We start from the raw sequence: 24992 nt of genomic DNA, 5'->3' as shown, positions 1-24992 counted from the left end.
AAGTTCTTGACTTAACAGCTCTACAGCCATAGTTTCTCTGGTTTCATGACTATAGACCTTTTCTACTGTAATAGTCACTTAACTATCAATATCTCTGGTGACAGCCGCTCTGATACCTTGTTTCTAGCTTCCTTTACCTCATAAAGATAGTAATGATCTTTTACATTTTCATACCATTAACCTCTATACACCTTTAATACCTCTCCCTTACTTTTTCTGATCCTGCCATTAGTCAACATTTCTGTATTAGTTTGTATCTCCTCTCCCCGACCCTTATCCTTTGCATCTCCTGTAGCACTCAGTTTTCTTAGTGAGTCTTTTCTCTTGATCCTTGATTTTATTAATGACCATGTTTCATTAGTCTATTGTCAGTTCATATCTATTACACTATCCATTTCTTGATTCTGGATCACTTTGCTCTCATCTGAGTTTCTACCAGTTCCTCTTCTCCCACATAATGTGGCACACAAATAACTTCAATAAACTCAATTCTATCTGCTGGCATATGGAGAGAAGAAAATGCTTCTTGAACTTCTATAAAAAAACCTAGGAAGTCCACTGTCTGTCCATACTCTTCCTAGAGTTCAGAGACATAGTTTCCTGTCATGCATCACTGAGGAAACTAGTGACTCATTATCCTTGTTCCATATTATTATTTTAAGTAGTAAGATTTGCTTTGTCCTTCCTTTATAACAGGGGTTCTCAAACTTCACGGCACCGTGACCCCCTTCTGACAACAAAAAAGACTATATGACTCCAGGAGTGGGGGACTTGAAGCCTGAGCCTGCGTGAGCCCCACCACCCTGGGGAGGGGGACCAAAGCCAAAACCCGAGGTTCGTCACCCAGAGTTGAAGCCCTTGGGCTTTGGCCCCAGGCAGTGGGGCTTAAACTTTGGCTTCGTCCCTGGGCCCCGGGGCTTGGGCTTTGGCCCTGGGCCTCAGCAAGTCTAATGCCAGTCCTGGTGACCCCATTTTAGGACATTGACCCACAGTTTGAGAACTGCTGCTTTAGGAGATTGAAAATATATCCTATGTCATGCTATGTCGATGGGAGAGCACTCTCCTGTCGACGTATTACTCCACCTCAGTGAGAGGCGGAAGCTATGTCGGTGGGAGAGCGTCTACCGTTGACATAGCATAGTGAAGACACCTCTTTAAGTCAATGTAAGTTATATTGCTCAGGGGGGGTGATTTTTTCACATCCCTGAGTGACATAGCTTACATCCACTTAAGAGGTAGTTTAGACAAGCTCCAAGATCTGTGACATGTAGTTCATTTTCTTTTATCCTCTTCCCTGGGGGAGAATTGTGATTGCTGTGTAGTGTTTTGTTTTGGTTTTGTTTTTTAAATGTACGTGCTGCTATATGTGTGTGTGAGAAGGCAGGGTCGAAAAAGTGTGCCGTGCAGTAGGCGCAGAAGGTGGTGAAGTTTGTGATGGGCTCTTGTAGGAGTTCAGTTAGCTGTCTTAGGCCAGTCCCAAGAAACATTGCCTCCTGCATAGACTAGCACTCTCTTTATGGTAATTCCATTGTGCCTGAGCAGTGGAGTTGTCAAACAGTCTTCATCCCAGAGTTTAAAGATGATTGTTTAGATATTCTGAGGCCAGGCCATGGAGCAACTTGAAGATAAGGATTGAGGCCTTGAACTTGAGTCTATATTCTGTGGGAAGCCAAAGATAGTGAAGGCCAGGTTTTGTGTGCTTATGGTACCTTGTGTTGTTGAGGAGATATACTGTAGTGTTCTTTACCAACTGGAGTTTTGTAAGGACGACTGGCTTCCTGCCCATGTATATTGGATCGCTGTAGTCCAGCTGAGAGGTGATGAAGGTGTATATAATTGAGGCCTGGTCATCATATTCCAGGGTCGGAGGGAATCTTCTAGCTCAGGAGGTGGTTGAGATCATTATTTGTGGATGCTGCTATGTGACCCAGGGACCCAGGATCATTCCTAAACTACATAGAGAATTGATCAATAATGGTTGTGTACCTTGGCTGCATACCCTTCAAAGAGCTTTCCTCTTTTTCCCCAGCAAAACCTCTGTCTTGTTCAGGTTCAGCTTCAATCAGCTCTTCCAGTTACTGGACTATCTTGGTGGTAATGGTATGGTCATTTGTGGTAGGTAGAGCTGTATACTGCTGGCTCTTCAGTCTGTGTCATCCTACCAATTTACCTATTGGCTGAACGTAGGTGTTGATAGGTCCGGAGAGAGAATTGATCTAGTGGGACTCCACAAGTGAGGTGTTTGGTGGTAGAGGTTCCATTTCCCATCACTGCTCATTGGGTGTGTCTCTTTAGGAGGGACTTAAACCATTTTCACCACAGTTGCCTGGGCCCCTATTGCTTCTCTTAGGTAGGACATGAGGATGAGAATGAAAGTCTTTCCTCTCTCCATTTACAGCAAGAGAGCATCCATCAATGCCACAAAAGTTGTTTCCATCCCATGTCCTGGCTTGAGTTCGTCAATTAGATGAGCTTGTAGCTAGCTTTTGTTTGAGCTTGCTTAGGAATGGAAGGTTTAATACTGAGCAGTCATTAGCTAGAATCGTATGTTCAGGGTTGATATCTTCATTGCCAGTTGCACTATTGCATATTTGAAGGAGAAAGGGAATACTCTTTCCCTGAATGAGACATTAGTATTTGCCACAAGTAACACAAGTTGCTTGTGACTCTTTTCTACCAGCCAGGAAGGGCATGGGTCGGATTCACGTATCTTGGGTTGAGACTCCTTTTAGAGTTTCCAATCCTTCTTCGTAAGTGAATGTACTGAAATCTAGGAATGCAGGCAAGCTGTTTGCTGCCTGGGTTGATGGAGTGGATCCATGCTGTTTGAAAAACCTTCCCAAATGCACATGATCTTTTCAGTGAAGTAATACTTTGCAGTGCTTTGTGCTGGTTTCTGTTATGGGCTATAGACATTCGGGACTGATGAAGTTGTTTACCACCTTGGATAGCTACTTAGAGTGGGATATGGCATATTCAGTGGAGGTTGATAGAAAGTTTTTCTTGGCCTGTAAAACGACTTCAGTATAATCTTTGACATTCTCCAGCCTGTTTGTTTCAGCTTTCGTTTTTCGCCATAGGTGCTTGAGTTTCCAACTTCTCTGTCTCAGCTGGTGCAGAGTATCAGAAAATCAAGGAGATATATGTGGGTGAAGGGAAGGAATGAACTGTATGGGAGCCAGAATGTTCATGGCTGAGATTAGAGTATGATGATAATTATTCACCAGATCATTGACATCTTGTCCTGTTTTGGAATGTTGTTCTGCTTCAGCATGCTTTGAAATTTGATTAAGTCTGAGTCTTTGTGTTTGAATCAGGGTCATGTGACTTTCTTGTCAATTGGGAGCTGGGAAAGCCTTAAATAGGTAATAGTCTGTCAAAAACAGTGGCTGGGTTGTGATGTTCTCGATATTAATATCTAATCTGAAGACCAGGTCCAAGGTGTGACTGGCGATGTGGGGTTGGACCAGAGGTGGCTTGTGAAAGTCCTATGGAGACAAGTGAGGAGATTCTGCACCTGTGGACTTGGCAGCATGCATGTTGAAATTTCCCAGGAGATAAGACTGACATATTTCTCCAAGAAGGTGTCAGTGAGCTCCTTTATGAACTCTTTAGTCTTTGGTGATCTATAAATGAGCATAGAATCTGTTAGGTTTGGCTCTGGTTTCTATTGTTAGATAAATTATTTTGAATTAATTTGGCTTACCTGAGCCACTTCTTTTCAATCTGGTGTTTGAAGAGAAGATGAATGCAATGCCACCTCTCTTCTTGTTCTCTCTAGGTCTGTGATGGACTGAGTAGCCAGGAGGCATGATGTGGGCTAGCATAGGGGTCGCTGTGTCATGTAGCCAGGTCTCTGTGATGAAGTTTTATTCGGTGCTTCATTGCTGATGAGGTTACATATTTTTCTGTTTGTTGGTGATGGCTCTTACATAGATCAGCATCAATTTTAGCTTAGGTAGTTTTGGGATACCTTCTTCAGGACTGTGCCTGTGTGATGGTCCTGTGCAGTGCACAGGTAGTAAATATTTGGTATCCTGTTTCTCATTTCTGCTCTGCTGTTTCCTTGGACATTTCTTCCAGTTTGGTCTGTAATAGCTGAAATAATCATGGGATGCTCTGAGTGGAGGGAAGTTTTTCTGTTTCGACAAATGCTGTGGGTAAGACCTGTCTATTGGATACTTTGGGCATGATACGTCCTGGGAATGTTTGGAGTTGGACCAGTCTGTTTCTCGGGTAGTGGTGGGTGTGTTGGAAGCATGGTGGCATTACAACAAAAATGATAATAATAGCAACAATAATACTAAGTAGGTTGAGTCTAAGAAAAGGGGGATGTACATGGCATCAGATGTCTCCTTGAAATAAGCTGTCTGTGATCATGGTGCCTCTGCTGCCTTTATCTGGTTTGGAAGAGAGGTGCGAGAGGAAGCTAAATAGTTCTTACTATTGAACAGTGTGTGAGTTACAGCTGTAAAAGTGTCCTCCTGGTTAGAAGAAGGTAGCAAAGGCTGAAGCAGCAGGAATGAGGCTAATGACTCCTTCCCCATAAGAGAAGAGCCTTTTGGGAGCCTAGTTCCTGGTGGCTGTTCTTGAGGTAGAGGAAGTGACTTGGAGAGTCATCACAGCCTCATTTTCAAATTTTAGAAAATCTCTCTAATTTTTTCTTATATTTTCGAAATGAACAATGGTCCCTTCCATGCTGCCATGTCCCCACTAGTGAAGGGAAGGAAAGAACAGCCAGAGAAGTGGGGACCCTGAACCCTTTAAGGGTGGTCAAGCTCCCCTACTGCTGCTGTGACCGTACTGTTGGAGCAGGACAGGTGCACTTTATGAGTGCTCTGGCGCCTCAGCTATTTCCAGTGGGGCTGGTGGCATGTGGGGTTGGCTGCATTTGATTCCCAGTGCTGCTGTGTCACCTCTGTGGGAAGGAGGGAAAGGAGCTCTGTCTCCAACTCAGCAAGGTATTTTCACCTCTCTAACAAAGTACAAAACAACCTCGTTAAAACCACAATTCAACAAAACAGGTAAGCATGTACTGAATTTCAAGCAAATGAGTAGTCTTACTGAAGTTTTGTGTTTAGAGTTAAGCATGTGCTTATATGCATTACTGGATTGAGATGTAAGGGCCTGATCTAATGTTCATTAAGACCGCGGGAATATTTCAATGGACATTGTATTAGTCCCTAAATGTTCTTTCATTTGGGTAAAGCCTACTTGCTCTCATTCATAGATCTGTCTCTTTTCACCCAGCTCTTAATCATTCTGATGTTTGTGTGCCAGTTTTCATTTTGTGTCCTGGCCATATCATCATGTCCTGCTATTGAATGCTTTAAATACTGAAGTCCTCTCTTTAAAGTCACCTCAAAAACATTGCTAGAATCCATTTGGGGCCACTTCTGAAAATTTTAATCATGTCTTACTCATTTCCTATCTCATATTTTGCATTTCCCTCTTTTATGATCTTCCTAAATCATTACTCTTTAAATTTAATGGGCCTTCAGATACTTAGTTGAGACTTTCTTGCCCTAAGTAGTAGTAATATATCACCTTTATCTTTCATTCCCTTCACTGATTTCCTGTATATCTTACAATTCAGTTCAAAACTACCCTCCTGATTTTTCCACGAATAACTGCAAACTCATTACTTTACCAGTTCATTGGTAATGTATATAAAGATTGCTAAGATCACCAATTGAGGTATAGATATTAAACAAAGAAAAAATTCTTAGGTTAAGTTAGGGCTCACAATAAGCATCAGATTGACAGCCTTAGTGATTGAAGTCTTTAATTGAGCCATAAAGTACCAGATTGTGGCTTGTCCTGCTGATGACATATGGAACGAGGAGGTTGCAACCTTTGTACTCCTTCAAATTTAAGGAGTACACAGAAGGAATGTGAGGAGGCCAGGCCTTGGCCCCAATGAATAATGCTGCCTTACCAATGGAAACCTTGCTACACCATTCTAAGGGGTAACACAGCTGCTGTGTTCCCCAGGAGCTCTACGTAACATGTCTCCTTGAGACCTTCCTGTACATATCCCTGGAAAAAAACAGCTCTGTGCACTTCTGGAGACTAATAGAATGAACATTAAAGTGAGTTATTGTATCATATAGGGAGTGTAAAATATCAAGGCACAGCTTTGGGAAATCTTTCAGCCAGTTTTCCAGTTCTGTAATATAGAAGAAGAACATTTCACGTATCTGGTGGTGGCACATTTTACACTATGTGAAATATTCCAGTTCATCTAAAACAGAAAAGCTTACACGTGACATACTGAGAGAAGAGTTTGATTTTGCTGAAATTTGCTCCACAGAAAAGCAGGTATCTTCTACAAAGGAATACAACCAGAAAAGGATAATCTATCTCTGCATTCTTACCTGAAGCAAATGTAAAATCTGCTTGGATCACACTTCATGTTAGTAGTTATGTATACTGACTATCTCCCTATAGTCTATGGTTGCCATATTGCTGAGGTAAGAAAGAAATTAGGTAAAGAAATTTGTCCGCTGTGATGGGAAAAAAAACATGAGCATGATTGCTCTCTCTTACTTTCATTGAATTTCTTGATGTTGAACAATGGAGTGAAGTGAATCTCAGAGCAATTCTGTTGGAACATAGAGTTCTAGAGAGCAACATATTTTCTCCTCACATTTTTTCCCTGTAGTTTACATGCAAAGATTCCAAGAATCAAAGGACAACCCTGTATATAACTGGCATATTGTACTACCACCTTAATGGCACATTTGAGGACAAAGTTGCAGCTTTGGTACAAGCAGCACTGTTTCCTTTGAAAAAGGCAATGTACTCATACAAATGTTATGTGTAGTGGAAAACAGGAGACACCAAGTATTCTACCTTGTGATTAACACCAAGGGAGGTAATGCTGCTACATAGACTCCAAGGCCAGAAGGAACCAGTGTGATTATCTAGTCTGACTTCCTATATAATACAGGTCATAGAACTTCCCTGAATTAATTCCTGTTTGAACTAGTGCATATCTTTTAGAAAAAATCCAGTCTTGATTTAAAAATTGCCAGTGATGGAGAATCCGCTATAACCACTGGTAAGTTGTTCAAGTGATTAATTATCCTCACTGTTAAAAATGTATGCCTTATTTCCAGTCTGAATTTATCTACCTCAACTTCCAGCCATTGGATCTTGGTATATCGTGTCTGCTAGCTTGAAGAGTTCATTATCAAATATTTGTTACCTATGTAGGTACTTATAAACTGTGATCAAGTTGCATCATAACCTTCTTTTTGTCAAGCTAAATAGATATGTTCCTTGAGTCTATCACTATACTGTATGTATATCCTTTAATCATTCTCATGCCTCTTCTCTCAACACTCTCCAATTTGCATCCTTACTGAAATGTGGACATCAGAACTGGACACAATAGTCTAGTAGTGGTTGTACCAGTGCCATATACTGAGGTACAATAATTTCCCTGCTCCTGGAGATTCTCGTTTATGAATCCAAAGATTGCATTAGCTCTTTGGGCCATAGCATTGCACTAGAAGCTTGTGTGCAGCTAATTATCCATCATGACCCCTGTCACGCTGTCTGGAATGGCTCAGAACCGTGAATGCCAAACTCAGGGCAGACTACCAAGAAACAGGGCAGAGACCCCAAACTGGCTATATGTTCTAAAGTTAAATTTCACCAACCCAGTAACAAGTGTGAACTCCTAAAGCACTATAACAGTTTTACCATGGAATCAGAGTCTGTCCCCTTGAGGATTCCAGTCTATCTTGCCATCCAGGCAAACTGGACTTAGTGTTAGATGGTTGCTGTACACTAAAGATCACAAAATATTGAGGTTGCTCCCAGTCCCAAGAGATCAACCCCTTACCCGAGATCAATTTATACATTAGATCTCATACCAAAGACAACACTAGTAGCCAATCCTATAGTAAGCTATCTAAAGATTTACTAAGAAAAGAAATGAGAGTTATTACAAGCTTAAAGCAGGAAGCCTATATACACAAATGAGTCACATTCTACTGTTCCAAAAGGTGACAGAGTTGTAGTGATCTGTTGGCTCTGAATGTCTTTTAGGGCTAACCCAGGTTGACCCAGGGATTCCTGTTTCATGTATCCTGTCCTGTGAAAGTTCAAACTGCAAAAGAGATGACTGACAATTTTTTTCTTGTCAGCTAATTTTATTTCCTCCTTCCAGAATTCAGGCTGATGTGACGAACCCTTTCGCATGTAGCCTCTCCATGGGCGTAAGGGGTAGTTAGCAAAATCTTTGTATTGTGATGTCCCACAATGCCCTTCTTGATGGGCAGGAGAAGATTCCTCCATCTGGGTTCACAGCTTCAGAGCAAACATTTTTTACAGTTACAAAGCAAAAACATAAATACTACCTTGTAGCTTGGGTTAAAGATATAAATGAGATTAATGCATGCAGCAATTCACAAACATTTCATAAAGTCTAAACACATTGTTATAAGTCCAATACTCATCTTAACAATACTAACACACAGGTGAAACAGACTGGTTTCCAGCAGTGAATTTGTCACTGTTTAGTTGAAGTCTAAAGCCTTGGCAAGAGTAGGCATCTGGTCTGCCAGAGTCACAACCCACAAGTCTTTTTCAGAGCCATTGCTTCCCAGGAAAGAGCTCTCCCATCTTGTACGTAGGGCCTCCATTCGTTGCTCCTCAGTGTATACCTTCACATTTGTCCTTTTTAAAACGCATGCTGTTTGCTGTTCTCTGTTTACCAAGAGGTTCAGATCACTCTGTTAGTAACCTGTCTTCATTATTTACTACTCCCCTGACCCCCCCACAAATGTTTTGTCATCTTCAAATTTTATTAGTGATGATTTTGTGCTTTCTGCAGGTGATTAATAAAATTGTTAAACAGAATAGGGTCAAGAACCAATTCCTGTGGGACTCCAGTAGAAATACACACACTTGATTATGATTTCCCATTTACAATTACATTTTGAGACTGAGATATTACCCAGTTTTCAACGCATTCAGTGTGTGTACTATGTAAAAAGATCTGATTTGAGGCTTGTATTAGGTTTTCCTTACACTCATAGTTTATAAATGATCTCTTTTATTCCCCCCCCTTTTTTAAACGAGGTAGAACAAAATAAGTTGTGATTAAAGTTCTATATCCAAATGTCCCCAAACAAGTTTAAGCAGGAAATTAGCTTGATGCACAAGTTTACAAGTTTAAGCAGAAGAGGTTTCAGACTTTGTTCATGTATGCAGCATAGTCTTGAATAAACCTAAACATACAATGGGTAGGAAACATCAAACTTTTGTAGTGTTGGCAATATTGTTTTTGCAATGGTTTCAAAATTTGTGTTTTTTCTTCAGACGTACACTGAAATATTTCTCAAATCTTACAGAGCATTGTTTGGTTGATACTAGCCATTAAAATGTCATGTGCAGTGCAGTGTAGTTGTAGCTTTGTTGGTCCCAGCATATGAGAGACAAGGTGGGTGAGGTAATATCTTTTATTTTACCAACTTCCGTTTAGAGAGACAAGGTGGGTGAATGTCATGTGTAAGACACAGGAAGTATTTGGCATATGATGGCATCACATCCTGCTCTCCTCCCCAAAACTGCCTTTTTGGTTCATGAAAAATTGTGTGTGTGTGTGTGAGAGAGTGTGTTAGATATATACAGCCTGAAATATCTGCATACAGCTGCTAGTTATGAGCAGGTGAGGTCACCTGGGAATGATGTGTATGGTTTTTCTTTGAGGGACACTGGCAGAGACTCAAAGAATTCTCAGGGGAGGGCAGGAGGAACTGCCAAAGGACATGGTGAAAGAGTCTTACAGAAACAAAACACAGCCATAGAAACTAAGGGAGAACAAGATGCTGAGGAGGAGGGACTGATTTTCTTTGGCAAAAAGACCAAGGAAAATGAGGATGAAGGAGGAGCAAACTGAGTGTCTTGAGGAGCAATGCAAACAATTTTGTTTTTTTTATTACCAAGCTGAGCTAAACTGGTGACTTAGAGGTTTTGCATCTTGTCATCAATCACCTGAACTTGCCCAGTGCTGTCTAAGTTGAGGGAAGTTAATTTTGGCTACTTTGAATGCTCAGTGTTTTCTTTCAGGTTTGCGCTTATTGGTGTTATAGTTCACTGAATTAACCTTAACTTCTTCTTTAAAGATGGACACCATACATACCACCCTTTAGCTGTTCAGTATATCAGGTGTTTTAGTGATACATATTTAGTTTAGTAGCTGAACTTCTTACATATGTGCATTTTAACTTGCCTTTCAAGCCGTTTCATCTAACGTCCTCACTTTTAAAACACCCTTCTTGAAATTTATGTCTTATACCTCTAAGTATGATCTCTCTGGCAAGAATGCCACAGTTATTTTGTAGAAAATGTTAATTAGTGGCTCAACCACACTTACTTTGTGAACCAAAACCTGTGTGTAATTGAAAACTAAATCACCAGTAGCCTCCTATTCTTGTATGCTCCAGAATAAGCCATTATACAAAACAATTATTTTGATATTAAGGAATTTTCTCCAAATGTGCTTTTCCAGCAGTTTGGTTTGGGGAAATTGAATTTGGCCATTATTAGTACACAGTAGTAGATATGGTTACCTCTTTGAATTCTTAACATTGAGTTCACCATCACTAGTCCAGTTAAAACACTGGTAGTGTTTATATATTTGTGAGTTAGTGACTATGAATTAGTATTTTGATGTGCAGATGTTACCTCTTCACAAATATTATTTGGAGCATATTTTTATAATCTTTTTCTATATGCTACTTCCCAACCTCTATTACTTAATGTTTTAAATATATTTTTATTGAGGGGAAACAAGGCATATCACAAAGATTTCTACTACAGCTATCAGAGTAACAGCCGTGTTAGTCTGTATTCGCAAAAAGAAAAGGAGTACTTGTGGCACCTTAGAGACTAACCAATTTATTTGAGCATGAGCTTTCGTGAGCTACAGCTCACTTCATCGGATGCATGCCGTGGAAACTGTAGCAGACTTTATATATACACAGAGAATATGAAAAAATACCTCCTCCCACCCCACTGTCCAGCTGGTAATAGCTTATCTAAAGTGATCATCAGGTGGGCCAATTCCAGCACAAATCCAGGTTTTCTCACTCTCCACCCCCCCCACACAAATTCACTCTCCTGCTGGTGATAGCCCATCCAAAGTGACAACTCTTTACACAATGTGCATGATAATCAAGTTGGGCCATTTCCTGCACAAATCCAGGTTCTCTCACCCCCTCCCAAAAACCACACACACAAACTCACTATCCTGCTGGTAATAGCTCATCCAAAGTGACCATTCTCCCTACAATGTGCATAATTAAGGTGGGCCATTTCCAGCACAAATCCAGGTTTTCTCACATCCCCCCCACCCCCATACACACACAAACTCACTCTCCTGCTGGTAAAACCCCTTCAAAACTGACCACTCTCCAAGTTTAAATCCAAGTTAAACCAGAACTTCTGGGAGGGGGGTAGGAAAAAACAAGAGGAAATAGGCTACCTTGCATAATGACTTAGCCACTCCCAGTCTCTATTTAAGCCTAAATTAATAGTATCCAATTTGCAAATGAATTCCAATTCAGCAGTTTCTCGCTGGAGTCTGGATTTGAAGTTTTTTTGTTTTAAGATAGCAACCTTCATGTCTGTGATTGCGTGACCAGAGAGATTGAAGTGTTCTCCGACTGGTTTATGAATGTTATAATTCTTGACATCTGATTTGTGTCCGTTTATTCTTTTACGTAGAGACTGTCCAGTTTGACCAATGTACATGGCAGAGGGGCATTGCTGGCACATGATGGCATATATCACATTGGTGGATGTGCAGGTATACGAGCCTCTGATAGTGTGGCTGATGTTATTAGGCCCTGTGATGGTGTCCCCTGAATAGATATGTGGGCACAATTGGCAATGGGCTTTGTTGCAAGGATAAGTTCCTGGGTTAGTGGTTCTGTTGTGTGGTATGTGGTTGTTGGTGAGTATTTGCTTCAGGTTGCGGGGCTGTCTGTAGGCAAGGACTGGCCTGTCTCCCAAGATTTGTGAGAGTGTTGGGTCATCCTTTAGGATAGGTTGTAGATCCTTAATGATGCGTTCAAATCCAGACTCCAGCGAGAAACTGCTGAATTGGAATTCATTTGCAAATTGGATACTATTAATTTAGGCTTAAATAGAGACTGGGAGTGGCTAAGTCATTATGCAAGGTAGCCTATTTCCTCTTGTTTTTTCCTAGCCCCCCCCCCCCCCAGATGTTCTGGTTTAACTTGGATTTAAACTTGGAGAGTGGTCAGTTTTGAAGGGGTTTTACCAGCAGGAGAGTGAGTTTGTATGTGTATGGGGGTGGGGGGGATGTGAGAAAACCTGGATTTGTGCTGGAAATGGCCCACCTTAATTATGCACATTGTAGGGAGAATGGTCACTTTGGATGAGCTATTACCAGCAGGACAGTGAGTTTGTGTGTGTGGTTTTTGGGAGGGGGGTGAGGGGGTGAGAGAACCTGGATTTGTGCAGGAAATGGCCCAACTTGATTATCATGCACATTGTGTAAAGAGTTGTCACTTTGGATGGGCTATCACCAGCAGGAGAGTGAATTTGTGTGGGGGGGGTGGAGGGTGAGAAAACCTGGATTTGTGCTGGAAATGGCCCATCTGATGATCACTTTTAGATAAGCTATTACCAGCTGGACAGTGGGGTGGGAGGAGGTATTTTTTCATATTCTCTGTGTATATATAAAGTCTGCTACAGTTTCCACGGCATGCATCCGATGAAGTGAGCTGTAGCTCACGAAAGCTCATGCTCAAATAAATTGGTTAGTCTCTAAGGTGCCACAAGTACTCCTTTTCTTTTTACTACAGCTATAAGGACTTTGATTTTACAAACACAGTATATTATCATTGAAGAAGTGGTTTAATAGATTGGGAAATAATAACTTAAAAAAAGAAATCCTTGGCAAGAAGGAATGATATTAATAAGGCTTGTCACATGAGAAAAAGAAGCAGGATTTGACCAGTAAAGTTTATTTTGGATAGGTCAGTGAGGACAGCTGCCCACTGCACAGCATATTTCTAAAAATGATTTAGAAGCATTAAAAAAGGTTAGAAAGTGATGGTAGAAAATATAACATACCAGAGTCATCCCTTGTGTAACTGAGTTTGAGTGATGTTACAGGAATGAATTTAGCCTCTTGACTATTGAACAAATCAGTGTGAGTTGGAGTATGGTGTCTATCTTTTTCTTTGCCTTATCTTCAAAAATATATAACTGAGATTAAAAACATCCAGAAAAGGACATAAAAGGTCATTTGAAGAAATGCATGTAATGACATTTGCAAGTGCTAGGATTATTTTTCTGAAGGACTCAGAATTATAAAGGCCCAAAACTGATCAGACCTTCTTTTGATTGTTTCGTATAAAACAAAAACAATGGAACGCTTGCTAACTTTTTTGAAAAGCATTAGACATTGGTAATGAAATGAATATATCTACAGTTAAATTTGATAGAATTATTTACAGTGCTAAATTATTTGTGTTTATGCATGGGTGTACATAATTGTGTACAAGCATGTACAAATACATTACACTTAAAACATTATGGTTGCAAAGTCAAGCACTAAAATTAGGAAATGCCAGATGTTCTGTGGAAAAAAATATGAGATTGTGTAATTAAAGACTGTTTATGCATAAGAGGGCTAGTTTAAGGTTGCACAGGCAACCTGAATCCCTGTATTCCTAACTTTGGAGTGCTTGACTTTGCAACCTTATAGTCAGTGATGAGCTGCCAAAAACTTAACAACTGGTTCCCTCCTCACCCCATGAGGGGGTTGTTGCCCACCCCTGCCCCCCGGGACTCCTGCCCTATCCAACCCCCCGCGTTCCTTGATGCCCCCCCGCCAGGACTCCTGTCCCATCCACCCCTGTCCCCTGACTGCCCCCAGAACTGGGCAGGAGGGTCTTGTGGGCCACTGTAGTGGGTGCCATCCTCCCCCCCCCCCAAGAGCCAGAGGAACCTGCTGGGGGGCGAGGTGGGGAGTCCCGGTGGTGCTTACCTGGGGCAGCTCCCAGGAAGCGTCCGGCAGCTCCCTCTGGCTCCTAGGGGCAGAGGAGCATAGCTAGGGGTGGAGCAGGGGAAGCGGCCACTCCCACCACTGATCACATCAAAAGTGGTGCCTTAGGCTCAGACTCCCTGGGTGCTCCGGGGTTAGAGCACCCACAGGAAAAATTTGATGGGTGCAGAGCACCCACCAGCAGCTCCCCACCCTGCGCCCAGCCCCAGATCACTTCCGCTCTGCTTCTCCGCCTCCTCCCCTGAACGCACCGCCCCACTCTGCTTCTCCGCCCCCTCCCCGGGCTTCCCGCGAATCAGCTGCTTGGCGGGAAGCCTGGGAGGGCTGAGAAGCAGGCAGCGGTGGCTTCACACTCAGGCCGAGGGTGGCGGAGGCGAGCTGGGGCAGGAGCGGTTCCCCTGAGTGCCCCCCCCGCCAGGGTTACCTGCTGCGGCGCGGGTGGCCCTCCTCGCGCCCCCCGCCCCAGCTCATCTCTGCCTCCCTGGGCCTGAGTGCGAAGCCGCTGCCTGCTTCTCAGCCCGCCCCAGCTTCCGGCGCAAACAGCTGACTTACGGGAAGCCTGCGGGGGGCAGAGAAGCAGGGCGGGGTGGCACGTTCAGGGGAGGAGGCGGAGGTGAGGTGAGCTGGGGCCAGGGGCGGGGTGGGGAGCTGCTGGTGGGTGCTCTGCATGGAGCACCCATGGAGTCGGCGCCTAAGGCGCCACTTTTGGCCGGTTAAATTTAGAAGCCCTTTTAGAGCCGGTTGTTCCTCGCGGAACAAAGGTTCTAAAAGGGCTTCTAAATTTAACAACCGGTTCTAGTGAACCGGTGGGAACCGGCTCCATCTCACCACTGCTTATAGTTCTTTTAATGTAAGGTTTTTTTAATGTTAAAAAAAAAAACCTGAAAAAATAGAAATTACTGGCTCACATTGGTCATTAAGAAGCTTAGAACCTTTAGACCTACATGCAGACCTTTACCACTTGAGCTGACCGAGTAACTGTTATATGTAGTAGGCTCTCTCTTTGTGGACCAGACACTAGGGAGTTAGGATACACACTGTCAAAGTGGGTTTCACAGGTATTTGCTAAATGGCAGAGACATTTGGGGTTTTAAGAATTCTGGGTTTTAGTCCGTATTCTAGAGGAGAGTGGGCTGTAAAGGTTACAGAGTGGAAAGAAGCAAAGACAAGAGACACTCTGCCTTACCTAAGGATGCTGATTAGAACCAGGCCTCTCAGATGAGGTGAGATCAGACCATGGGGATTGCTATCAGGATTGTTTGTTGTTTTCTATGGATTTGTAACTCTTGTGCTTTTAAAAAGTGTTTGTGGTTAAGAAATTCTTCTGCTAAGCTTGTATTATTGCTTTATTGCCATGTTCTCCCTGAAGGAAGTATCAAGGTGTGGAGAATGTGGGAGCTGTAGAATATTTTTTATAAATATCATATGTCTTCTGGTTATCAGTTTGATATTAACCTGCCTGACTGCAAAGCGTTAAATCAAAGGAGGCTGCTAAAGGTGAAACTGTCAGGAAAGACTAGACAATGACTAAGATAAGGCTCACTGGGGAAAAAATATGAGAAGCTTCTGATTTGAAGATAACTCCTGACTAGCTCTAGCTAGTCAGGTAACGTATTCTTCCCAAACTAAAATCTAGGATCAAAGGGATCCTAAACCTGAAAGATGCTAGCCTCAGGAACAAGGATAAGGGAGTTGGTTGTTATCAATCTGAGGCGGACACCCAAACTGACTGAGGCTAGTATACACTTAGAATCATAGAATCATAGACTATCAGGGTTGGAAGGGACCCCAGAAGGTCATCTAGTCCAACCCCCTGCTCAAAGCAGGACCAATTCCCAGTTAAATCATCCCAGCCAGGGCTTTGTCAAGCCTGACCTTAAAAACCTCTAAGGAAGGAGATTCTACCACCTCCCTAGGTAACGCATTCCAGTGTTTCACCACCCTCTTAGTGAAAAAGTTTTTCCTAATATCCAATCTAAACCTCCCCCACTGCAACTTGAGACCATTACTCCTCGTTCTGTCATCTGGTACCATTGAGAACAGTCTAGAGCCATCCTCTTTGGAACCCCCTTTCAGGTAGTTGAAAGCAGCTATCAAATCCCCCCTCATTCTTCTCTTCTGCAGGCTAAACAATCCCAGCTCCCTCAGCCTCTCCTCATAACTCATGTGTTCCAGTCCCCTAATCATTTTTGTTGCCCTTCGCTGGACTCTCTCCAATTTCTCCACATCCTTCTTGTAGTGTGGGGCCCAAAACTGGACACAGTACTCCAGATGAGGCCTCACCAATGTCGAATAGAGGGGAACGATCATGTCCCTCAATCTGCTCGCTATGCCCCTACTTATACATCCCAAAATGCCATTGGCCTTCTTGGCAACAAGGGCACACTGCTGACTCATATCCAGCTTCTCGTCCACTGTCACCCCTAGGTCCTTTTCCGCAGAACTGCTGCCTAGCCATTCGGTCCCTAGTCTGTAGCTGTGCATTGGGTTCTTCCGTCCTAAGTGCAGGACCCTGCACTTATCCTTATTGAACCTCATCAGATTTCTTTTGGCCCAATCCTCCCATTTGTCTAGGTCTTTCTGTATCCTATCCCTGCCCTCCAGCATATCTACCACTCCTCCCAGTTTAGTATCATCCGCAAATTTGCTGAGAGTGCAATCCACACCATCCTCCAGATCATTTATGAAGATATTGAACAAAACCGGCCCCAGGACCGACCCTTGGGGTACTCCACTTGATACCGGCTGCCAACTAGATATGGAGCCATTGATCACTACCCGTTGAGCCCGACAATCTAGCCAGCTTTCTACCCACCTTGTAGTGCATTCATCCAGCCCATACTTCCTTAACTTGCTGACAAGAATACTGTGGGAGACTGTGTCAAAAGCTTTGCTAAAGTCAAGAAACAATACATCCACTGCTTTCCCTTCATCCACACAACCAGTAATCTCATCATAAAAGGCGATTAGATTAGTCAGGCATGACCTTCCCTTGGTGAATCCATGCTGGCTGTTCCTGATCACTTTCCTCTCATCACTTACAGTGATGTGTAGAGTACAGACACTATACATGCAACTAGCATGGGTATAAATAGTAGTGTAGACAGTAAGACACTGCTTAGGTGAGTAAACTACACAAGAGTGCCCTACATGCTTGAACCCTTAGGATGTATACCTGAGACAGCTCTCTACATGCCCAAGCAGTGCCTCCCATGTCAACGTTGCTATTGTTAGCAGTGTAGCATCCCACTGCCACCCCCAACCAAAGCTTTTCTTCACCATAGTGAAAGGCTCTGGCAGTGGGGAGCTACCAGAGCCTTTCCCTGAGGTGTGTAGCTGAACATCACTGTGACAAGTGTGGAAACAGCCTGCCTACATGTGTAGTGCCTGTACTCTGCTGTAAGTGTAGACTTGGCCTGATACTCACAGACAAAGAGAGACACAGGGACTGTAGCAAACGGGGTGGGTCTCCCAACCCAAATGTTAAGTTTAGGTAAGGAAATGGGCATATAGGACTTTTTGTTGTGTTAATCCATTTTCCTAAATGCTATGTTTCCTTTGGCAATTAAATGCTACTTTTATTTAGTGATGCTGTTTTTGTGTCACTGTAATCAGCTGCTGCCACAAGTGCCTGGAGAACGAAGGTTTACAGGTGCCAGACCTGTCAGATTAACATGGTTGGTAAACAGGGGACTGCAGCCCAGAGATCCAATCTAAGCGTGGTTAGACCATGTGGTTCAATTCAGAGTGAGGTGTAGAAAGCCAGACCTGGCACTCATCGGATTAAACAGTGTGTAAGGCATGGCTCACCCAGTGACTGTGGCACTAAGAAACCAGAGCTCCCACAGCCAGACAAACTCCTGGGGGTAGGGGTGGGGGAATGGGTCCAAGCATCTGGGCACTTGGGAAGCTTTTGGCACTGGTTCTGTGGTCTTGGTGGCTAGATTGTAGGGTCCCACTGCCCAAGAAGGTTGTCAGACACAGAATCTGCCTCTGGGAAAAACCCAGAGCTAGGGAGACCCAGAGCCAGGATCAGTGATCAGTCATTATCCAGACCCAAAACGATTTAGAAGCACATGGGGCTTAGTGGTTGGATTCAGTCACAACAGACTGGGGTCCGTCCAGAGAGCAGGATGGGGCCAGATTGTGACAGAGGTGGTGTCATCATTGTCTGCTATAGGTTTTCTTGAACTTTTCTCTGAAGAGTTTGGTACTGGACCAGATGGACCACTAATTTGATCTAATATTGCAGAGGAAGGATGGTCCAGTGGCTAGGGTGATTGGGACTTGGGGGACCTAGTTTAAGTTATTAGCTCTTCCCCAGGCTTCCTATATAATATTGGATGAGTCACTCAGTCTCTCTATGCCCCAATTCACCATCTTTAAAATGGAAATATGAGTACTTCCCTACCTCACAAAGATCTTGTGGGATGCATGTTACAAGATTGTGAGGCACTTAGATAGTACAGTGGGAGCCACATAAGTACCTAAGATAGATAGATAGCTGTCAAGGCTGATTTCCCACTCTGGCACTTTGAGTGCAGAAGGTGGGGCCCATAAGGATTCTAAAAATTAATACTGGCCACTCCAGACTGGAATTAAACTCCCAAGGTTACAGCTTCTCTCTGATCTTGGATGGGTAGATGCTGCCACCACCCAAGTGCAAAAAACAGACACACCCTTTTGAGAACCCAGGAAGGAGCACTTGGGAATTCCTTTCTGTGGGGTACCCTCAAGCCCTTTCCCCACCCCCCACCAGGGAAGAGCTGAGGAAGAAAACAAAGGAAATCAGCTGTTGCCACCAGCTAATTAAACCACATATGCACAAAACCTCTTAGAACACACACACACAAAAATCCTGTTCTTAAAAAAGGTAAATTTTATTAAAAACAAAAAGAAAGAAATACTTAGGCTATTGCTAAATTTAAAAAGAGGAAATATAATAATTAAGAATCAAGAATGGTTTTCTTGAGGTCCAGCTTAAAGGTTACAAGCAAAACAAAAGCACCTGGGGTTAGCACAGAGGAGTTCACAAGCCATACAGAAATAAAAGAGATAAACCTAATCACATCTTCCTACGCATTCCCTGATCTACTTACATATCTGGGTTTTCAGATAAGTAGGTTCAAGGTATGATTTGATGATTTTTCATACCTGGTTTAAAGCTTCTTACAGCATTGCTGCTCTGTGTCTCCTCTCTTTGGAGAACAACAGACAGACAGAGAAAGGGAAAGTTTTTCCCCAATTTTAAAATGTTCTAGCCCTCCTATTGGCTCTTTTGGTCGGGTGCCCACTCCCTTCCTTTTACCTATGGGCTTTTTTAACCCTTTACAGGTAAACCAAGTAGAGAACAGCTACTAACAGGGGTTTTATAGCTAACTGGCTGTGGATGTCCATAAAATGGAGCTACCCTATTTATCACAAAAGCAATTTCTATATTCATATCATGTATTGGTGTCTACTTGACTAGAAGTACTAATTATTTGACCCACTACAGTTTATTCTGTGATATTATAATTTTTGCTCTCTCTATATATCTCTATATATATCTATACCTATATTATATCATAATGGTCCCTTCTGACCTTAAAATCTATGATTCTGTGATTCTTAACTTCATTTGTACATAAGCTGTCCTTAGCAAATTTAATTGCTTTACATAAAGGACTACGCAAAAGAATAAATGGACACAAATCTGACATCAGAACATTCAAAAACCAGTAGGAGAACACTTCAATCTCCCTGGTCACTCAATAACAGATCTAATAGTGGCAATTCTTCAACAAAAAATACTTCAAAAACAGACTCCAATGTGAAACTGCACTGGAATTAATTTACAAACTGGACACCATCAAATTAGGCGTGAATAAAGACTGGGAGTGGTTAGGTCATTACAAAACCTAATTTCCCCCATACTAATAACCCCCTACTGTTACTCACACCTTCTTGTCAACTGTTTGAAATGGGCCACTCTCGTTACCACTACAAAAGTGATTTTTCCTCCCTTGGTATCCTACTGTTAATTGAATTGTCTTGTTAGACTGACCTTCCACTGGATATGGCAACTCCCATCTTTTCATGTGCTGTGTATTTATACCTGCTACTGTATTTTCCACTCCATGCATCTGATGAAGTGGGTTCTAGCCCACGAAAGCTTATGCCCAAATAAATTTGTTAGTCTCTAAGGTGCCACAAGTACTCCTCGGTTTTTTTTGCTGATATAGACTAACACGGCTACCACTCTGAAATAAGGTACTTTGGTACTCTCCACTTTTCCCCATAGCTCCTAATTTAAATAATACTCCCAAAGTTTTCCCCAATACTGCAACCCTTACATGAGTTGTCATTGTGTGAAAGCCCTAATAGGTTCATTTGGAATTCACTGTTGCCATTCACGTGATTGTGTTAATTGACTGTAGAGGGATTACTTGTGTAATTTAATTTTTAGTTTATTCCATGGTACAGGTATGTTGCAAAGGACTCTGAGCAGCAAGTGATTATACAAGTCTGACTGAATGTGCTCTAATATTTAGACAATGAAATGTACTAATCACAGAGTTTCAGATTTAATTTTGAATTTTCTGACTATTGTCATTTTGTAAATTAAGTGCTGGGTATGTTTTTTTTCCTGTTTACTTAAAATAATCAAAAGAATAATCTTTAATGCAAGTGTCTTTGAGAGCCAATGCAAGAAAATATAATTGGTTAAGTATTTAGGGGACTTAAAATATATATTTATCCAGTTGCCCTACTGTGTCCATCTATCATGAAAATATAAAAGTGCCTTTTTTTTTTTTTGGAAGTATTTTTGCCTGATGGATCATAATAGTTTCTTTGTATAAATATGGATTCTGGCAGAAATACTGTGTTAGCTATGCACAGAAATGATCCCCATATTAGGCTAATGCTTGCATAATGAACAAAATGCTTGTCAAATCTAATTTTTGAATTCAGTATCAGTTCTGTGTAGGGAAATATTCATTTATAAAATCGTACTTCAATTTCTCCCCCGCCTCATGCTCTTTACAAGTGTCAAACTAATTTTTTTATAATTTGTAAGTAAATGTAGTTTTTCTGATGGTGAAAGTCTATGGAATAATAGAGCTGACTTGAGCTGGTGTGGGTGGGTGGTGTTGTCAGCTTCCCCATAGAACTCTGCCAATGTACCTAAGTCCTGACCTGCAATATCCCCTGCTGTTACAGTTCTAGGCATCTCTTCAGAAGAGATTGCCAATAGCACCGATTTGTTCCAAACTGTGTTTTAGCTTTCTGTGTGCACAAATGGGGGCTAAGAAGAGACCACCATACGTATTTGACGTGTGACCTAAGGCAAGGTTTGAACTCTGGTTTCCGTAGTGAAATGGCAAGTGCACTAACCTGCTGTGCTACTCAGCTGCACGTATTTAATGTTTTGATGTTGCTACTGAATGAAACCCTGTTTTCTAAGTGTCATCTGAAAATTTAGTCATTTGAGATCTTCAAATTAAAGGATTATAACAAAAATGTTGATAGAGAGCAGTTGAAGTGTCATGGCTCAGTTATAAAATTAAACAAAATTGTATGGATTTGTGTATATACATATTTATTCTAAAAGTTGTAAGTTGCCATATGTGTATAAAAATAAGAACAAATAAATATTTTGTGCATTATTATATGTATATGTATAAAAGTATATAACAATATTCTCTCACTTCACAAAGTCAGCTATGAATAGCAACAAAAATGCTATAAGAACATCTAACGTGGATAATTAAAGTATAATTAAGTTTAAATACCTTGGTGAAGGAATATAAAAATATTTAAATTCAACAGGCTAGTACATTTGCAGTTTTCTTTTATTAGGTGTGAAATCTAAGAATCCCATGCCAACTCTTGAGGGCTCAGTCCAGAATGTTGAATTGAAGTACTGCAGCACATCATTGGTCAAATGTGCCTCTGGGACCGTGGGATCAATAAAAATTTGTGCCAAAGCCCCAGGTATGTGCAGCTGGACCATGTAAAACTTTATTGCCTGTATAGGAGAATTGGCCTTGCTTTTTACAAGGAGAGTTACTGAAACAAGAATTTACTCATTGTTCCTATGAATCAGAGAGGGTTTTTTTGTATTCTCTTTTTTTTAATTGTGCCAAGATGATACACCATGACTATAGTAAATTCAATTTTGATGACAAATAGATAAAATTAAAACCTGTTGGATTTTGAACTAAAAAAACAGAGTCTAACAACATTGAAGAAAATTGATATGAAAACCTGGATTTTCAAATGATACAGTACATTTGTGTTTTGTGTTTTGCCTCACTAATTATGAATGTATATTATGATTTTTTTAAAATCTGTCCCATCGTTTTCAAAAAAGACACAAGTAAAATTTTCAGTTGTGGAGTTTTTCAGAGGTTTTGTGATGTAATGAATCTTTACTGCTTCTAGTGAAGAGATGTATATACAGTAAAAATTTTCAACCCATACAAATACCATATGTAGTCAGTGTTTAGAGCTTTTTCAACATAGTAATTATAATTAAATGTGATTTAGGAATTCCCAGGTGATTGTTGAGATAAGTGAGTGTTTTATTAGTCAGGAGATAGTAATTTACAAATTATTTAATGAGACTTGATTGGTTTATCTGGGAACATTATTTTAAATTAAATTTTAATTTAAATTCTTCTGCATATAAAAACATTTGCAAAATAACTTTACAAGGAAGTTCTTTACTACTAACAAGTTTATAAATGCTGTTCATTCTTTGTATTTTGTCACTTTGTTCTATACTTATGTATTTAATAGCTGTCCTGCTGAGGCTAGTGAAAGTTAGTGTTGAATTATCTTGTAAGAAAAGGTGTAAAGAGTTTAATCTTTATTTAGGTGATGGTGGAAAAGAGAAGCTGATTCCTTTAATTCAAGGCCCTTCTGACACCAGAGACCTACACAGCAGCAAATGGCTCAATGAAAGTAGAAAGCCAGAATCTCTCTTAGCTCCAGATATGGTAGCCTTTACAATCCAGAGTCCACAGTATATGGACTACTGCCATAATTCTGGTAAGTGCAAAACTCTTGTTAAGCTGGTATCACATTACATTTTCATATCCAATGTAGTTTTTGAAAGGGGGATTTGATATAAAATGTGCCAAATGCCCAGAGTTTCACATACTGCACATATTATAACTTCACTCTAGTTCACTCTGAAACTTAAAAACAAAACACACCATTGTAATATATATTCTCTTAGATAGTGCATTCCTAATTGACTTTGTTTGCTTTTTGAAAAAATTATATACTGTCTTCTGCCTACTTTTTTTTTTTAGTTTGACAAAATCCATGTTGTAGATGTTAATTTTATTCCAGTTTCTTATCTAACTAGGGTTTCATATACAAAAGCAACAAGTTAGTTCCTGAGTTGACACTGGATTCAAAATGGCTGATGTAAATCTGTAGCATAAATAATTGCCATTAAAAATTTGTTAATCCACATAGTAAAAAGTGACAATTTTGGAAACAGTTTGGAAACCATACATTTAGCCTCATCTATCTTGCTACAGTGCTGTGGATTTAAATGGTAAGCAAGTTTAGAGTTTCTGAATAGCTTGTATAGGAGTTGAAGGAAGTTGCTGGTTTGGAAGATTTGGTAATGCCTGTGTAGGTATGAGCATTCATGTAGCATTCTCATGAATTCTGTGGTATTTAAACAAAAGATTGGCCACTGGTGGTCTGTGTAAATGGACTTTGGAAATTTGAAATCCAGTTAGTTAAAAACAATTATATAAAAGACGTTTCAGGTACCGTATTTGGTCTTACATCCCCCTGCTAATATGTGCTGATGTAGTCATCATATTTTCCTATTTTTAAAATGATGTTGTAACCCTTGACACTGTTTTAAAGAATATAGGAAGCTGACAAATATACTGATTGTACCAGGGAAACCATAAAATTAACTTTGCACAAAGCACTGCAAAACAAAAATAAACTTCTGAGAGCACAAAGTACACATGGAAGCTATACTAGGATCCCTTTGAATATCTTGTCCTATGTGTGCTGTATGTAGTCTGTTTTTTTTTGTTTTGTTTTCTGTTTTGTCTTCACTAAATTGTCTTTGTATTAAAGCTCTGCCCAGTCAGGTTTCAAATATTTATAGCAGGATTTTTATGATGATTATGTTAGGTAGTTCAAGTAGTGCAATGAACAAGTGCTTGGAGCCATTAACTTTCAAACATCCCCTTTTCCTTCCTTGGAAAAGCTTCTGAACGTCTACCTATTTCTCAGCAGTTTTCTAACTTCAATCACTGCACACCACTAACTGTTCATGGCACTTGTTCATAACATTTGTATCGTTTTGTACCTTTTCTGTCGTTTCTTCGTAAGTGTCTCAGTTCAAGGATCTTGTGTTTGACTAGATCATATGACTCATTTTAAAGGACTGTATATACCTACCATCACTATATAAATTATAATTATTATTATTTAGAGTGTTTAAATATATTTTAGGTTACCTTAAAAGTAGTACCATTTAATATTTGAGATTTTAAAAACAAATTTAATTGATTTTTGGAAGAGCATGTTTGAGAGAATTAAAAACAAAAAACAAATATAGGGCCAGATTTATGTACATGGACACTGAGAGGCCAGTTAAAGTGAGGCAGCAACAAAATAAGTCCTAATAAGGAGTTACAGTGAGTATCATGTAGGTGAATAATTAACAGATGTGTGAGTTTAAAATGCCATAAATCAAGTAACTAGTTTTTCTTAGCAAATGGGAGAGTTTCAGAGAAGAGCCACAAGAATCACTGAAGGATTAGAAAACATGCTTTGCAGCAATAGACTCAAGGAGTTCAATCTGTTTAGTTTAACAAAGAGAAGATTAAGGGGTGACTTGATCACAGTTTATAAGTACTTACATGAGGAACAAATGTTTGATAATAGGCTATTCAATCTAGCAGAGAAA

General features: G+C 40.8%; 1 protein-coding gene across 14 annotated transcripts in view; it reads left to right on the top strand.

Annotated features, from left to right (window-relative positions):
- Window positions 1-24992, top strand: part of VPS13B (vacuolar protein sorting 13 homolog B) — a 921287-nt gene that overhangs the window by 313895 nt on the left and 582400 nt on the right. For all 14 annotated transcript variants that reach the window (XM_073330465.1, XM_073330462.1, XM_073330464.1 and 11 more), the window contains exons 18-19: window positions 21899-22033; window positions 22919-23092. In XM_073330465.1, coding sequence (XP_073186566.1) covers window positions 21899-22033; window positions 22919-23092 — 309 coding nt within the window. The remainder of the gene's footprint in view (window positions 1-21898; window positions 22034-22918; window positions 23093-24992) is intronic.

The sequence above is a fragment of the Lepidochelys kempii genome, chromosome 2, assembly GCF_965140265.1.
Source record: "Lepidochelys kempii isolate rLepKem1 chromosome 2, rLepKem1.hap2, whole genome shotgun sequence".
In the NCBI taxonomy this organism is placed as follows: Eukaryota; Metazoa; Chordata; order Testudines; family Cheloniidae; genus Lepidochelys; species Lepidochelys kempii.
This window is presented reverse-complemented; position numbering and strand designations above follow the sequence as displayed.